Source organism: Pyrus communis, chromosome 12 (assembly GCF_963583255.1).
Source record: "Pyrus communis chromosome 12, drPyrComm1.1, whole genome shotgun sequence".
Taxonomy (NCBI): Eukaryota; Viridiplantae; Streptophyta; class Magnoliopsida; order Rosales; family Rosaceae; genus Pyrus; species Pyrus communis.
Window position 1 is genome coordinate 21,019,552 of NC_084814.1, and position 18,510 is coordinate 21,038,061.

General features: G+C 37.7%; 3 protein-coding genes and 1 pseudogene across 3 annotated transcripts; 3 read left to right on the forward strand and 1 right to left on the reverse strand.

Annotated features, from left to right (window-relative positions):
- Nucleotides 1–6,733: 6,733 nt before the first annotated feature.
- On the reverse strand, nt 6,734–7,243 carry LOC137710157 (uncharacterized). The gene has a single exon (XM_068449105.1). It carries the CDS (start codon nt 7,241–7,243, stop codon nt 6,734–6,736), a length of 510 nt encoding a protein of 169 aa, XP_068305206.1.
- A 2,451-nt stretch (nt 7,244–9,694) lies between these two features.
- On the forward strand, nt 9,695–11,305 carry LOC137710158 (disease resistance protein RPM1-like; annotated as a pseudogene).
- Nucleotides 11,306–14,064: 2,759 nt separating this feature from the next.
- LOC137710159 (disease resistance protein RPM1-like) lies at nt 14,065–15,968 on the forward strand. The gene is made up of 2 exons (XM_068449107.1): nt 14,065–15,347; nt 15,833–15,968. The coding sequence occupies exons 1-2, from the start codon at nt 14,065–14,067 to the stop codon at nt 15,855–15,857; spliced, it is 1,308 nt and encodes a 435-aa protein (XP_068305208.1). The 3' UTR covers nt 15,858–15,968.
- A 730-nt stretch (nt 15,969–16,698) lies between these two features.
- Nucleotides 16,699–17,872, forward strand: LOC137710160 (elongator complex protein 3-like). Its single transcript, XM_068449108.1, has 3 exons — nt 16,699–17,279; nt 17,506–17,575; nt 17,684–17,872. Exons 1-3 carry the CDS (start codon nt 16,699–16,701, stop codon nt 17,870–17,872), a joined length of 840 nt encoding a protein of 279 aa, XP_068305209.1.
- Nucleotides 17,873–18,510: the final 638 nt, after the last annotated feature.

Below are 18,510 nucleotides of genomic sequence, written 5' to 3' on the forward strand. Positions count from 1 at the left end.
GATTATGATTGTAATATTGAGTAGAATATCTAATTTAATTTCGCTTCAGCATGTATAGATGAACTGAGGATCTCACACTTTTCCAGAACTTCTTGTTTCTCTGATTTGCGTAGTAATTTGTGTAAGAGTAACTATACAAATTCTATAACGAACTAACCAAGAACACAAGAATTAATCAACTAACTCACAACCATCGTTCAAATATATTTTGTATATGTAGATATTGAAGTATTATTGATAATAGGTACATGCAGACATGTTCATGGATGAAGAAGCCATGAATGAATATATACACAACATTCTCCTCTCTGCAAAACTCAATGCTCTCCAAGTTATAGTTAATTGGAACGAAAAGAGCGTTATTTGTGAGAGCAGCGGTTTGTGGTTTTATACTACTAGATTGCCCTATAACAATCCTACAAGGAATACAAGACCAAATCCTTGTACAAGCATGAGTTCTATACCCGAGCTTATCAACACAGAGTTTCAATCCAACCAAAGTCAAATTAACCCTTATAAACATATTAAGACTTCTTTATAGCAATCCGAGACAACAAGGATTATTATCAAACTGTATGAATCATACTCATACTCTAACATTCTCCCACTTGAGCATGATTCACAATAGCAAATAATCATCTTAGATTTAATATAAAGGTGATCACATAAGTCTTACACATATGTTTCCAACACAATACTACTCACACATATCAGACAATGAATTCATAAACTCCTCTGCAATACAATGTACAGATTCGTCTTATAAATCACAAGGTCCAATCCATGCTTGCAGTAACATTTCACTGCTCATAGGTAAACCAAAAGTTTATTCCCACTCATAAAAGCCAAAACATAACCAAAATATTATAATTCACCAACATCTTTATCAAAATTCGAAATATTGACTCAAGGGCTTTTATTGAATTATCAAACTGTTTTCCTTGAACAACTAATCACAGATTCATCTGGAAGGGTTGAACTATACGAAAACATCAACTACCTAGATAACATAAACAAAATCTAGCTACAAAGCATAAAACTAGCTATAAAACACAAAGTTCTAAACCAGAACACTTAGCTTTCCAGAAAACATTGTGCAGCATATTCCCACTTGTAAAGCATTCCACAACAGGCTTCCTTAAGCTCGTGATAATAGATATAACCACTCCCACTTATCAAGAGCATCCACCACTCCCATTCGAGTAATATGAGCTTTGAAGACGCCATTTGGCAATGCTTTGGTTAAAGGATTAGCAATCATGAAATCAGTGGCTAAGTGTTCCACAATGATGGCACCTTCTTTCACTTTTTCCCTAACCTTAAGGAACTTCACATCCATCAATCGAGAAGCTGAAGTCCTTTTATTGTTCTTGGAGAAAAACACTGCTAAATTGTTGTCACAGAACAACTTCAATGGCTTCTGAATTGAATCAACAATTTTCAATTCACCAATAAAATTCTTAAGCCACACAACCTATTTCATACCTTCAAAACATGCTATAAACTCTACTTCCATGGTAGAAGTAGACACCATAGTCTGTTTTGCACTCTTCCAAGAAATAGCACCTCCAGTGAGCATGAAAATATAACCACTTGTTGATTTTCGTTCATCTAAATCTTCAGCCAAGTTTGAATCAGTGAAACCATCTTCTAATGTGTTATCTCTACCATACACTAACAAAAAACCTTTTGTTCTTTGCAAATATCGAAGTACTTTCTTTGCAGCCACCCAATGCATCTCACCTGAATTTGATTGATATCTTCCCAACAAACAAACTACGAATGCAAGATCAGGTCGAGTACAAATACCTACATACATTAGGCTTCCTACAAGGGATGCATAGGGCTTCAGCTTCATCTTCTCCTTTTCTAGATCACTTTTTGGACATTGTTCTCGTGAAAATTTATCACCTTTATTCACAAGAACGTCAGCACCATTACAATTCTCCATGTTAAATCTGGTCAAGATCCTTTCAATATATCCCTTTTGTGAAAGTCCCAGAAGCTTTTTCTTTCTGTCTCGGATAATTTCTATCCCTAACACATAGTAAGCTTCCCCCAAATCTTTCATTTCAAAGTTAGAACTGAGCATGGTTTTGGTTTCTTGCAGCAATTGCTTATTTGAACTAGCTATCAAGATGTCATCTATATATAAAACTAGAAAAATAAATCTAGCTCCATTGATATCACATCCCAGCCCAGGCCCTCACCACATCCTGGGCTCGACTTGGTTTCTTGTAGCAATTGTTTATTTGAACTAGCTATCAAGATGTCATCTACATATAAAACTAGAAAAATAAATCTAGCTCCATTGATGTCACATCCCAGCCCAGACCCTCACCACATCCTGGGCTCGACTCCACCGTAGCACGATATTGTCCGCTTTGGGCTCCGACCACGCCCTCACGATTTTGTTTCTGGGAACTCACACGAGAACTTCCTAGTGGGTCACCCGTCCTGGGATTGCTCTCGCGCGAACTCGCTTAACTTCGGAGTTCCGATGGAACCCGAAGCCAGTGAGTTCCCAAAAGGCCTCGTGCCTAAGGGAGTTTGACATAGATTCCAACTCTTCTTTCATAGCTTTCTTCCACAAGACTGATTGAGGACTAGCCATTGCTTGAGGATATGTCAATGGGTCATCTATATCACCAAAATCATATTCAGATTCCTGCAAATACATATAGTCACTTGATATTGCTAGTTTTCGAATTCTTGATGACTGTCTTAATGGCTGCTGCATAGGTTGATCATTTTGAAGTAGAATTGCTTCAGTTGTATTTTCAATATGATCATCAATAACTGGTTGTGGAACATTATCAGTCATTGTATCTTCATCCTCAACTATTGAAGATCTCTGAAGAACTGGTACTTGAATGTAGTTATTTGAAGAATCAGCAATTTTAGTCTCATGTAACTCTTCAAAAATGAATTCTTCAGTTGTTAACAAATTGGCAACATCTTGATCTTCTATAAATACTGCATTGTGAGTCTCTTGGATCCTTGAGTGTGCTTGTGGACAGTAGAACTTAAAACCCTTGGATTTCTCTGAGTATCCGATGAAATAACAGGTTGTTGTTCTAGAATCTAACTTTTTCTCACTAGGATTATAGAATCTGGCATCAGATTTGCACCCCTACACATGAAAGTGTCCAAAACTTGGCTTTTTTCCAGTCCAGACTTCAAAAGGTGTACTCTTAACATCTTTGGTAGGAATTCTGTTCAAAATGTAATTTGTAGTCTTGAGTGCTTCACCCTAGAGAAAACTAGGCAACTTGGATCTTGATATCATGCTTCGAACCATTCCAATGAGAGTTCTGTTCATTCTTTCAGCAACACCGTTTTGCTGTGGTGTTCCTGGTGTGGTATACTATGCTAGAATGCCTTGTTGTTGGAGATAAAGTACAAAAAGACCCTTCTGTTGTCCAGCCTCAGTGTACCTGCCAAAATACTCTCTTCCTCTATCGGATTTAATAATCTTACTCTCCCTATTTAGTTGTTTCTCAACTTCAGTCTTAAAGATTATGTGACACGCCCCGATCCTGATGTCCTCGGGACATCGGGATGGCGACGTGTTGGCTGACACCCAAGGGTGACGCAAGCCATTTAATTAATGCAAATGCTGAGAACATGGGAAAACATGCATATAAATTTCGTTCAAAAACTAATATAATAAATAATATTCAACTGCCAACAATGAATTCATAAAGATAATGCATGACATGATCAGAGCATATTCTAATTTAGATTACAAATGGAAAGTGAAATTACAATGATGTCAAGCAAAAAAGATGGCACGATGTCACTGGTAAGGGAATGCCTTGTAGGTCGTGTCGTAGTCCTCGTTCCTATATCCTGAGGAGGCGCAAAACAAACATGAATGGACCATAGATATATATATATATATATATATATATATATATATATATAAAAAAATAAAATAGTTATCAACATACTAACCCCCAAAGTTTTATGAAAACATATATAACATAATATGTAATAGGTTTTCTGAAAACCCTAGCATGCCATAAAACCTTTCATAAAACATATCTCTTATATAGTGTGCTAACTAGTGGCATCATAATTGCCCAAAGGCAGAACATAAAACTCTTCCTTCATAACACTTCCTTCACAAATATCAATCGGCTGCAGGCTCCTACAGCACTCACACAAAGGCATATATAGTATCAATCGCCTGAAGGCTCTTACAGCACCCACCCGAAGGCATATATAAGTATCAATCGCCCAAAGGCTCCTACAACACCCACCCAAAGGCATATATAAAGTGGCCACTAGATACGCACAAAACCATTGAACATAGTCTTTCCAAACATAGGTACATGTATCTCAAAAACATCTTCATAGTATAAAGTCATCCATCATCTATACTATAAAGAAGTGTGTAAAAACATGTTCTAAATAGTATATCGTCATCCATCAGATACCCTACAAGAACATAGGTTTGATAGAAAATATGGTATTCTAAAATAAGTTCAGTATAGCATGATAATCAATTTCTGATAAATGTTTCATAAAACATAAATATTAAATCATGCTTTTCATGTATGCATTTCTACTATTAAAACATGCATTTTAAAAGGGATCCACTCATAGATACTCTGTCGTAGATGAGCCGTATGAAATAGGAATAACGGAATTATTGCTAGAAATTGCACCTAAGCATATAAAGAGTACAATTAACAAAACTATACTCAAACGATTTAATTTGGAAAAACGAACTTCAAAAACAGGTCCAGGACGTCGAAATTAGCCTAGAAGGGGTTTCGAACAAAACCCAAAAAGTTAACGGTCAACGTTGACCGGGTCAAAATCAACGGGTCCGGGTCGAGTCAGTCAAACCAGATCAAACCGGTTTAGGGTTGGACCGGGTCAAAGGTTTAAGGTTAGAACCTGTTTGGGCTTTAGGGTTTTAGGCTTGAGGCCTCGCCCAAGTATTGGGCCAAGGGCCCACGGTACAACGACCCCAAAGCCTACCAGAAAAGTGTTTTGGGTTTAGACTTAAACAGGCCTAATGCCCGAGTTCCCTATGTGGCCTAAAGGGCCTGGTCTTGACACTCACCGGGGAAGGAGGTCGGAGCTTCATAGCTTAGGTTGACGCCACAACTAACAACCTAAAGGTGCGATCTAGGTATAAAAACGAAGTACTAGACGAAAGGAAAAGGTTTATACCTACGATTCATCGTGAAGAGGGCCAGAATCTAGGCTCGAGCACCACGACTCGTTAGGGGTTCTTTGTGCTCCCGTGCTTCACAGAGACGAGGGAGGGTGAGGAGAGGTCCACGAGGGTGGCGATGGGGCTGCGTCGACGTCAGGGGTCTCCTTGGGTGTGCGTGGGTGTAGATCGGGGAAAGAGTCCAAGAGAGAGAAAGTGAAAGAGAGTTTTGGGTGAGCAGAGAGAAAGACTGAACAAGGAGGACAAAGAGAATGAGAGATAGGGGGTCAGTGGGCTTGCCACGTGGCAGTGTAGGGGAGAAAGGAAATCTAGATGAAGGGTCCGGATTAAATTAGGATATGGGACCAAACTGCACATTTTTATAAACTTTCAGGGACAAAATGAAATTACAAATTAATAATGGGGTTGGGGTTTCACATTATGAAATATTCAAGTGCTGCTGATTTTTCACTAATAAGAAAGGTATAACCATATCTAGAGAAGTCATAAATGAAATTCACAAAATAGCTATTTCCACAGATAGTTTTAACTGGAAATGGACCACAAATATCAGTGTGAATAATTTCTAAGAGATTCTGACTTCTCTTGGCCTCAAATTTCCTTGTGTTGGTCAATTTTCCTTTCATACAATCAATACACTCTTTAGCATTTTTTAAATCAAGTGCAAGAATCAAATTAGTTTTAGTTAATTGCAAAATCGTATCTTTTGAAATATTTCCCGGCCTTTTGTGCCATAGCTCATATGAAAACTCAGTGTCATGCATTCTTTTGATACTTTTGTTTAAAACAAAACTAGGTGTTTCCATCACAATGCAATCTAATTTCCATAATTCTTCATACAAAACAGCTATCTATAACAGTATATTTTTCTTATGTTTTTGAAAAAAGTTAACATTCTGATCATCACACGAAAAACCAAAACCTTGTTTCACTAATTTTGATGCAGATACCAAACTTGTTCTCATAAACATCATTTAATTGAAGAACAAAACCTGACTTCATTTTTAATTTCACAATTCCAATAGCCTCAACTTTTACTTTTGACCCTTCCCCCACAAAAATATTATAAGAATTTTTACCAGTTTGTTTCTGTTTTTCAAAACCATGCAATGTGTTTGTGATATGAATTGAAGAACCAAAGTTAAACCACCAAAAATTAGCAGGAATTTCAACCAAATTAGACTCCACACACACATAAACATCAGTTCTACCTTTACTTTTCAACCAATCCTTGAATATCTCACAATCCTTTCTATAATGACCTTTAGTTTTGCAGTGATGACACTTGATCTTAGAAACATCTTTAGGTTTAACTTTAAGATTGTTAGACTTAGAGGGTTTAGTATATTTAGCAAGCTTACCAGACTTATCAGAGAATTTAGACGTCTTACTAGAAGCATAAGTGGTCTATATATGAACAAGGTTCACAGATTCAGTCTCATTGCCCCTTTCTTGCTTATGTTGAGATTCGTCTTGCACACATTGAGCAATTAACTCATCAATGGTCCATGTCTTGTCTTGAGTATTGTAGGACACCTTCAATTAACTGTACTTTGCTGGTAGTGCTTGTAAAATCATGAAGACAAGTTGTTTTTCACCAATAGTGACATCCATTGAGTTAAGCTTTTCTGGTGCATCTGTCATCTTCATTATATGGTCCTTGATGGAAGTGTTCCCATCAATCTTGTAAGTTGTCAGCATTGACATGTACAAGCTAATCTCTGCCTTCTTAGACTCCTTGAACTTGTTTCCAAAGGCTTTGAGATAATCCACCGCAAGATCATGCTTCTTTATGCCCCCTCTCACTGTATCAGTCATTCCACTTTCAAGAATTGACAAGGCAATTTTATTAGCTCTCATCCACCTTTCAAAATTAGCTTTCTTAGCTTTGGTGCTCTTATCTGTCAATTCTGCTAGTTTGGACGAATCCAGTGCAATGTCGAACTCATTGAGTGTCAACAATAAACCAATTTCACGCCTCCACTTCTTGTAATTGGTGCCTCCAGTGAGAATAGGCACACTAGCAAGGTTCATCATCTTAAGTGCAGACATATTCAAAAAGATGAAATCTCAAAATGAGAACCAACAGTTCTTGATTTCAAATATCTTCTTTCACTTAGTATATAGAGCAGATGAATCAATTTAGTCATATACATAGAGTTTTCATCATAATGAAAAGCATATATAGATTAAACAACTCATCAACAAATCAAATCACAATGAAACAAGAACTGTGTTAATATCTAGAAAATCATTATTGAAAATCAAAGAAAACCCAGTTATGACCTTTGCTCTGCAACCCTCCAATAACAAGATTAGTACAATTTTATTCATTACACTCATGAGACAAAGGAGATTAAGAGATCAAAAAGCATTCTCAATACGCAGACATCATAATCGAGTGCAGCAGAAGCAATACATTTAGAATCAAAATTATGATGTTTAACCAGAGATATATTTCACTAATTTGATACATACATCTACAATTATACAGGCGTGGGAAGAAAAACTCCAACACGGATCGAGAATCGTAAGTTCTCTCCTTGTTCAGACTGCTAACGGTAAAAAATTTGAAAAGCCAAAACCCTATCCTTTGTCTTTTAAGCAGCCAACAGTCATAATTAAACTTGCTACGCTATAAACGACGTCGTATTAGTTGTTCTTCGAAAACCAAATTGACATACTCGAGATAAAAGACTCAGTTTGCTGCAATATTGCAGATTTTAAGAACCAATTTTTGATCGAATTTTGTTGTTAAACTCAATGGCTTTGATACCACATGTAAGAGTTATTAACACTATAGAATGAAATCATGAAATAAATGCAGAAGGCGTAATGAAGAAGCTTTGCCAAGAAGAAAGCCATAGAGCTCTGTATTTTCTATATCTGAATTCTTATGAAGTTAGTTATTACAAGAGAGAGAAAGATCTTTTATACTATGCACTTTTAAGATAAACCAACAAACCCTTTGCACTAAGCAATTGCTGATGTGTCAATTGCCTAGGTGTCATATATATCCAATACCCCCCACACCCCTCCCCCCCGCGGGGCGCTTTCAATCTTTACTGGGAATTCCCAGCTTAAGATTGTGACAATGTTTAAGAAAATCAGGTCCATGAAGACCTTTGGTAAGAACATCAGCCACTTGATCTTGAGTAGGGACATATAAGACTTCCAAATCACCTTTCTGCACTCTTTCACGAACAAAATGGATATCAGTTTCTAAATGTTTAATCCTTGAATGTTGTATGGGATTCAAACTTAAGGCAATTGCGGACTGATTATCACAGTATAATTGAGGTGGATTAGGCAAGATTGCACTGACATCTTTCAACACAAGTCTGATCCATGCCATGCCTGCAGTAGCATGGGCAAGAGCCTTATATTCAGCTTCAGTAGAGCTTCTAGAGACTGAAGTCTGCTTCTTCGATTGCCAAGAAATGGGATTGTCTCCCAGATATACTACATACCCTGTGATGGATCTCTTTGTATTTATATCAACAGCCCAGTCTGAATCACTATATCCTCTAAGATGCATTTCTAAACCAGAAGAAAATGTTAAACCACACTTCATTGTGCCCTGCAGAAATCTAAGAATCCTCTTTACCAAAGCAAGATGAATATCAGTAGGTGCATTCATGAATTGACATACACTGTTGACAGCAAAAGCAATGTTTGGACGTGTGAATGTCAGATATTTTAAAGCCCCAACAAGACTTCTATACATAGTTGGTTCTGATAACAATTCTCCTTCATCAACAAGAATAGTGTTATGAGGTTTACATGGAGTATTACAAGGCTTACAGTTATCCATAGCAGCTTTATGAAGTAAATTTTTAACATACTTCTCTTGATTAACAAATATGTCCCCATTAGACTTGTACTGAATTTGCAAACCCAAGAAGTATGTGAGTTGTCCCATGTCCTTTAGATCAAATACCTCCCCAAGATTATCAATCATTGACTGAACAAGACTTGTATTGGATCCTTTAATTATAATATCATCTACATAGAGGAGTAACACGATGACATCCGTATCCACTTCTTTGACAAAAAGACTAGAATCTGAAAGTGATGTCTTGAACCCAATAACAGAAAGATAACTTGTAAATTTGGCATTCCAAGCCCTTGGTGCTTGCTTGAGACCATAGAGAGATTTCACAAGTTCACAGACATGTGTAGGACAATTAGAATCAATGAACCCCTTAGGTTGCTGCATATATACCTCCTCATGTAGTTCACAATGCAGAAAAGCGTTTTTAATACCAAGTTGTCTAAGAAACCACTTGTGTGTTGCTGCCAAAGCTAAAATAAGTCTCACAGTAGTGTGTTAGACAACAGGACTGAATGTTTCTGTATAGTCCAGACCCTTTTCTTGACTAAAACCTTGTGCAACTAATCTAGCTTTGTGTCGAGAAATAGTGACATCAGGATTTCTTTTCAATTTATACACCCATTTACATCCAATAACATTTTTATCAAGAGGATGAGGTACAAGGACCCATGTACCTTGAGTTTCAAGAGCATCAAACTCTTCTTGCATCGCCTTCTGCCATTGAGGAAGTTGTGAGGCCACTTTATAGGTTGAAGGCCCTAAAGAATCTTTAATATCCGCAATAAAAGTGAACCATCCAGAGAATTGATCACTATCATGTGTAATTAAAGATTGAACTTCAGGAAACATAGTTGCAAGTGCAGTATAATCTTTCCTTGTAATAGCACCAGTCCTAAATCTGGTTTCAATACCACGAGGAACATCATTTCGTATAGAATCATGAGAAACAGATGAATCAATTGGAGACAATACAACCTGCAACTGATGTGTGAAGACTGGACATGCAACTCACAAGGGGCAGGAAAGAGTAGCACTTTAGCAAGAAAGCATTCTCAAGTTACAATAATAAATCTTGTCCACCAGAGCTTGAATCATTAGCATGGAAACTTGTGGAAAAGTGTAAAGGCCTACCTCTGGCAGTGGTAACTTTAGGTAGTCTAATGTCTTCCAGAGGTCATCTTCGGAATGGAAAACTGTATACAAAAGCTTAAATTGGCACTTGACTAACAATCCTATGCTAGAACCAATGAGCAGCATCTTATTGCTTAGTTTCAACAATTTGCCCAACCGGTTGAAGCCATGTTTCCTATATTGCGCCTTTTTCCCAGAAGATTATCTCATCAAAAGAAAAAGGTTGATCAGGTTATGGATAGCTGAAGGGTTTGTTGAACCAATTGATGGGGTCACACCAGAAGAAGTTGCAGAGGGCTATCTTGTGGAACTTATTGTTCGTAGCATGCTACAAGTTGAGAAGAATGGAGCTGGAGAACTAAGAGCATGTAAAATGCATGATCTTGTGCGTGAGCTTGCTTTGTCGACATCAAAAAAGGAAAAGTTTGGTGCTGCATATGTTGGCAGAGAAATAGTAGATAAAGCTGATTTCCGCCGATTGTCAATTCAAACAAGTAAAAGAGAAATTAATTCTTGCACAGGTATGTCAGAGCTTCACTCCTTTCTTGTCTTTGGCGCGTTAAATAAATTGCCTTCTGGATTCAAGTTGTTGAGAGTTCTAGATATGCAGGATGCTCCAATTGATAGATTTCCAGGTGAACTAGTGTACTTGTTCAACTTAAGATATTTAAATTTGAAGAGAACCTTAATTGACGAGCTTCCAGAATCCATCGGACGGCTTCGCAACCTTCAAACCTTGAACATCTGTCAGAGTAAGATAAGGGCACTTCCAAAAGCAATCTCCAAGTTAGTAAACCTATGCCATCTAATCATGTATTGTTACACTGGTGATTTTTCGGGCTTTAGATATTTCAATGGGACAAAAACAGTATCGGATCTAAGTAAATTACAGAAACTGCAAGTTTTGCATTCTGTTGAATCAGAAGGAAAGATTATTAAAGTCATCAGGAATATGACACAACTTACAAGCCTCAGTATTACAAATGTGAAAGCAAGTGACGAGATGGACCTCTGTGACTCCCTTCAAAAGTTAGAGCTCCTTCACACTTTGCTTTTAAAGGCAAGTGATGAAGAGGAGTTTCTTCGAGTTAATGCGCTACGTTCACCTCCTCCAGACCTTCAAAACGTTTTATTGGCCGGAAAATTAGAAAGGGTGCCTCTTTGGTTAGGTTCACTCCAAAACCTGACAAGTATGCATCTACGTTGGTCTAGACTTGAAGAAGATATGCATCTACATTCAAGTATTGCCGAATCTTGAAATGCTTGAGCTATGTAATGCATATGTTGGCAAAAAATTGTGTTTCTCCAAAGGCTTCATAAAGCTTAAGCATTTATGGTTGGTCAACTTCCCCTTACTGAATGGTATAGTTATAGAGAAAGGGGTGATGCCAAATCTCTGGAGCTTAGACATTGTGTGCTGCCTGGAGTTAAAGGCATTGCCGCATGGCATTGAGTTCCTTGCTAACGTAGAACGCTTGAATCTAGATTCTGTTCCAACGCAACTTATAGATTCCGTAAAAGGAGGCATGGATCATCCAAAGATACAACATATTCCTGAAATCCGCCTGTTTTATGAGAGAGAAAATATGTGGTGTCAGGAAAGCTTTTCTGGTATTCACTCTCATAAAAGGTACGCACACTTCTATGCTTGTATAAAATTTTGATTAATACTAGACTTACCATATTTTTTGTATCATATTTGTACAACTTCTTTTATAGAGGTATGACCCATTGACATATGTGGATTTCATTTCTATTACAGATATGGAACAAATGTGGTTTGAAAAATATGATAAATGTAGTATTTTTATAAAAAAAAAAAATCCACAACATAATGATTTGAAATATTACGTTAGAAAGTTAAAAAGATTGATGATTTTCATACTCTTTTTTTTTTTTTTTTCTTGTGCACTCCTCTTGTTTTTGTTCGTTAGTGTTTCTGATTTATTCAATTGTGAGGCTACGAAAAAGAGGAAGTAGTGCATTGGAGTGTAAAAATCATTTTCCCTTATAATTTGCATGTCCAATCTTATACAGAAGTCTGCAAAGACCTAAAATATGCATGCATTAAGATTTTATTCGGTAACTGTGTTTCTTTTGTTTTGTAATATCTTTTTTGTAGAATCAAGCCTCAGAAGCACTCGTGAGACTGCAGTGAGTTCCCCTTTGTGCTAGTTGATTTTGCAGTGAATGTCAACTTTCGTTATAATAACAGAGCTGATTATATACGTGTTGAGTCATTCATCCTGCAAGGAAGAATCCGTCCGTAGTTTGTGTGTTGTGTGAAGTTGCAAACATTGGTCAATCTTGGTTTCTTATTTGCCCTTTGTGAAATTGAATAATGCCCAAGATTCTATTTGTGTAACTGAAACTTATATTATTGATTGCTTGCGTGTGTTTTGATGTAATAATATTGGTTTGAAATTGAATATGTCACTAATAAGAATAATGCCCAAGATTCTGTTTGTGTAACAAGAACTTATATTATTGTTTGCTTGCGTGTATTTTGATGTAATAATATTGGTTTGGAACTGAATCTGTCACTGATGAGACCAATTCTAACTAAACCAATGATTATGAACCATTTTTCATTTTCAATATTTATTGTTTTTTTATCAAGTTTTCAAATATATATTGTTTTAGAGAAGCAAATTTTTTAGGGATGTTTTAGCTCACTATGGTTTTTACCTGAGAAATTATTTGATGGTACGATATTACCACGTCAGCTAGTGATACTTCTATTCAAATTTTAACATGTGTGCAATTTCTTACAACTGGATTAAAAGCTTTCTGCCAGTATCCGAGCCCGCCAGAAAGCAACCCCGACGGGGTCGGGGCTGATTCGAGGCCCATGGACTATCCTAAGAAAAGGCTCGGGTCCGAGCCATCATTGAAATCGTCAGCTCCATGGTCGACCTCTCCCGGAAAGGCCAAAACGTCGACCTAAACACCCTCAAGACCACCGTGTGCCGCAAGTACGGCCTCTCACGTGGGCTGAAGCTGGTCGAAATGATTGCAGCTCTACCGAAGTCGGAACGTGAAGCTCTTCTCCCCAAGCTCTGGGCCAAACACGTGACTCAATGAATCCAACCGAAGATTAAACTTAATAATGGATTCAAACAACCATACATACCTTATAAGTCATCTGCAAATGTAAGGCATTAATTACATGAAACTTAAGCTCCCACTGATTTGCAACATCGTCACTTATTTTGCAAATCACTACTTAAATCATACTTTTGAAATATGCTTGTGGGAACACCCTTACTTTGTCAATGAATGCATATCACAACAAAATTATCTTTCTTTAACCTTTCCTTAACACCTTAAATAACATAATCTCAATGAAAGGTAAAACTAAGACATTCACCGATGTATATACAAAATCATGCATTTCACAACCATCTATTTGCATTAATAATTCCATATTTGTGCTAAGTCCCCATGAGCCTCAAAATTCTTTCTAAAGATTAACAAATAATCAATCAAGGCATCCAAATGATTGCAAGTAAAAATATACACATACACCAAGTACTCATTATGCAACTTAAACATATTATTGTCATTCGAGTCATGGCATAATTCTAATTTCATCAACCAAAACACATATTCATGGAAGATAGAATAACACTTTATGCAGGTCTACTTAATGCTCAAAACTTTAGAACAACTCCCACTAAGCTTTTAGAGTTTATACACTTATTGCAAATAAGTTAATGAGTGTGAAGCCCAATTTTCTTTCACTAATTCTCCCACTTGGGCAAACACTCATTCATATATTCTTTCAAGGATGTACCTAAACAAAATTGCTTCATATTTTAGACATAATTAAATAGACATCACTCCAGAAGAAGTTGCAGAGGGCTATCTTGTGGAACTTATTGTTCGTAGCATGCTACAAGTTGAAATGAATGAAGCTGGAGGACTAGGAGCATGTAAAATGCATGATCTTGTGCGTGAGCTTGCTTTGTCGACATCAAAAAAGGAAAAGTTTGGTGTTGCATATGTTGGCAGAGAAATAGTAGATAAAGCTGATTTCCGCCGATTGTCAATTCAAATAACTGAAAGAGAAATTAATTCTTGCACAGGTATGTCAGAGCTTCACTCCCTTCTTGTCTTTGGCACGTTGAAGAAATTGCCTTCTGGATTCAAGTTGTTGAGAGTTCTAGATATGCAGGATGCTCCAATTGATAGATTTCCAGATGAACTAGTGTACTTGTTCAACTTAAGATATTTAAATTTGAAGAGAACCTTAATTGACGAGCTTCCAGAATCCATCGGACGGCTTCGCAACCTTCAAACCTTGAACATCTGTCAGAGTAAGATAAGGGCACTTCCAAAAGCAATCTCCAAGTTAGTAAACCTATGCCATCTAATCATGTATTGTTACACTGGTGATTGGGCAGCCTTTAGAAATTTCAATGGGACAAAAACAGCATCGAATCTAAGTAAATTACAGAAACTGCAAGTTTTGCATTCTGTTGAATCAGAAGGAAAGATTATTAAAATCATCAGGAATATGACCCAACTTACAAGCCTCGGTATTACAAATGTGAAAGCAAGTGACGAGATGGACCTCTGTGACTCCCTTCAAAAGTTAGAGCTCCTTCACACTTTGCTTTTAAAGGCAAGTGATGAAGAGGAGTTTCTTCGAGTTAATGCGCTACGTTCACCTCCTCCAGACCTTCAAAACGTTTTATTGGCCGGAAAACTAGAAAGGGTGCCTCTTTGGTTAGGTTCACTCCAAAACCTGACACGTTTGCATCTACATTGGTCTAGACTTGAAGAAGATGTGCTACCTCACATTCAAGCATTGCCGAATCTTGAAAGGCTTGGGCTATTTAATGCATATGTTGGCGAAAAATTGTGTTTCTCCAGAGGCTTCATAAAGCTTAAGCATTTATGCTTGGTCAACTTCCCCTTATTGAATAGTATAGTTATAGAGAAAGGGGTGATGCCAAATCTCCGGGGCTTAGACATTGCGTGCTGCCTGGAGTTAAAGGCATTGCCGCAGGGCATTGAGTTCCTTGCTAACGTAGAACGCTTGAATCTGAGTATTGTTCCAATGCAACTTATAGAGTCCGTAAGAGGAGGCATGGATCATCCAAAGGTACAACATATTCCTGAAATCCAGTGTGGTATGAGAGAGAAAATAGGCGGTGTCATGAAAACTTTTTTGGTATACAGAAGGTACGCACACTTTTATCCTTGCATAAAAATTTGATTAATGCTAGACTTATCATATTTTTTTGTATCACATTTGTACCACTTCTTTTATAGAGGTAGAGCCCATCGACATACGTGAGTCTCATTTCTATTAGAGTTGTAGTACAAACATGGTACAAAAAATATGGTAAAAGTAGCATTTTTGTAAAAGAAAAAAAAAATTTCCACAACATAATCATTTGAACTATTATGTTAGAAAGTTAAAAGGTTGATGATTTTCATACTCCTTTTTTTTTTTTCTTATGCACTCCTCTTGATTTTGTTCGTTAGTGTTTTGATTTATTAGGCTACGAAAAAGAGGAAGTAGTGCATCGGAGTGTAAAAATCATTTTCCCTTACAATTTGCATGTCCAATCTTAGACAAAGTCTGGCAAAGACATAAAATATGCATGCATTGAGATTTTATTCAGTAACTGTGTTTCTTTTGTTTTGTAATATCCTTTTTGTAGAATCAAGCCTCAAAAGCACTTGTGAGACTGCAGTGAGTTCTCCTTTGTGCCAGTTGATTTTGTGGTGAATCTCAACTTTCGTTATAGTAACAGAGCTGACTATATACGTGTTGAGTCATTCGCCCTACAAGGAAGAATCTGCCTGTTGTTTGTTGGTTGTGTGAAGTTGCAAATGTTGATCAATCTAGGTTTCTTATTTGCCCTTTGTGAAATTGAATAATGCCCAAGATTCTATTTGTGTAACTGAAACTTATAATTGCTTGCTTGTGTTTTGATGTAATAATATTGTTTGGAACTGAATCTGTCAGTGTCACTGATGAGAATAATGCCCAAGATTCTCTTTGTGTAACAGGAACTTATATTATTGTTTGCTTGTGTGTATTTTGATGTAATAATATTGGTTTGGAACTAAATCTGTCACTGATGAGACCAATTCTAACTAAACCAATGTTTATGACCCATTTTTCATTTTCAATATTTAAATTTTTTTTATCAAGTTTTCAAATATATATAGTTTTAGAGAAGTAAATTTTGTGGCTAATATTTTAGTTCACTATGGTTTCACCTGAAAAATTATTAGATGGTACGATATTATCACTTCGGTGATACTTGTATTCAAATTTTCACATGTGTGCTATCAAGCCAATATGGATTAAAAAGCCTTTTTAATTTAAAATTAAAGTTTTATTATAGTTTAAACAAAATTAAAAGAACTAAAAATAAGAGGCGTTTTAAAATTTTGAGATGGGCTCTTTTACAGACAAGGATTGTCTACCTTCCCACTTTCATTTTCGGTGCCTTCTGTGCCCTTTTGTTTTGTGTGGTCACGGTTAAGTCACGTTAACAAAAATAAATAGTAATATAAAATGTTAGCGTGGCTTAACCGTAACCACACAATCACAATCAGGAGGGCAACGGAGAGGGCAGACAATCCTTGTCCCTCTTTTACTCCCCTCCCTCTTCCCTCCCATGGCGACTGCAGTGCTGCCAGTATCCGAGCCCGCCAGAAAGCAACCCCAACCTGGTCGGGGCGGATTCGAGGCCCATGGGCTATCCGAAGAAAAGGCCCGGTCCGAGCCATTGCCGAAATCGTCAGCTCCATGGTCAACCTCTCCCGGAAGGGCCAAAACTTCGACCTAAACGCCCTCAAGACCACCGTGTGCCGCAAGTACGGCCTCTCACATGCGCCGAAGCTGGTCGAAATGATTGCGGCTCTGCCGGAGTCGGACCGTGAGGCTCTTCTCCCCAAGCTCCGGGCCAAGCCGGTCCGAACCGCCTCGGGCATTGCCGTCGTGGCCGTGATGTCGAAGCCTCATCGGTGCCCCCATATCGCCACCACCGGAAATATTTGCGTGTACTGCCCCGGCGGTCCCGATTCGGACTTCGAGTGCAGCACTCAGTCTTACACTGAATACCAGCCTACTAGCATGCACGCAATTCGGGCAAGGTATGGCTTTCTCTAGTTCATTGACGCATTTTATCGAACACTTGATAGGGAATTCAAGTTTTATGTTATTCATGATTCGTTTCGAAGTTTAAAGTTTTTGGCTTGATTGATTTTTCAGCATGAAATTGAGAGCTTTGTAATGAAGAGATTATTTGAAGGAATTGGTGTTTAAAATTGGATTAGTGAAGTTAATTTGGTAGTTAATCTTTTGGTTTTGTGTGTTTAGATACAACCCATATGTCCAGGCTAGAAGCAGGATAGATCAGCTGAAGAGATTGGGTCACAATGTAGATAAGGTTCTATGTTTAGAGCTTAAAGAATTTATTTTCGGGTTTGCAGATTTCCGTGATAGAGTAATATGCGTAGTTGTCGCCTTATAACTGGTACTGAATTTGTGTCTTCAGGTCGAGTTCATCTTAATGGGCGGTCCTTTCGTGTCGTTGCCCGCGGATTGCCGTGATTACTTTATTAGAAATCTGCACGATGCGTTATCAGGACACACTTCTGCCAATGTTGAAGAGGCAGCTGCCTACTCCGAGCATGGTGCTACTAAATGTATTGGAACTGCGATGGAACATAAGCCAGAAGATTGAACCTGCGGCACAATTCATTCTTTATAGCGAAACCAACTGCGGTGAGAGACTGGGACCTTATCTTTCCTCCTCTAGGGAAAAGTATGAGCGTGACAAATTGGTGCAAGAAAAACTCTACCAATAAACCAAAGTGTAAACACAAGTAAAATAAACGCACAAGTGGTAGAGCTTCGGTTGACAACGAAGAAATAATACCATTAAGACGGCTATTGGCAAACAGCTATTGGCAAGACCCTGACAAGACCCTGACAAGTGAAAAAAGATCAAACAAGGTGAAGTATAAGAATCAACAATACAAACAATTAAAATGCCTTAACGCAACCTCACATAGGTGGTGATTCCGTGCAGCAGCTGCAGGTTGCATTTGGTTTTGCTCGACTTGGTATTCATCACAGCATCGCAATGCAAAGGTCCGCATAAATCAGCTAAGCATTGATGTATCATGTAAGTATGCTTGAAGCAGAGGCAGAATGGTACTTCGGACTTTGAAACAACTCCAGATGCTAACTACCCTTCCCAGGAGTACCAAAGGACAAAAGACAGATCTTAAGAGAGGAAAGATGATCACTTGGATGTTTCTTTATCCGGGTTATACAATGCCATCTTGTACAGAAGTTGCTTCTTGCACTAATTGGACA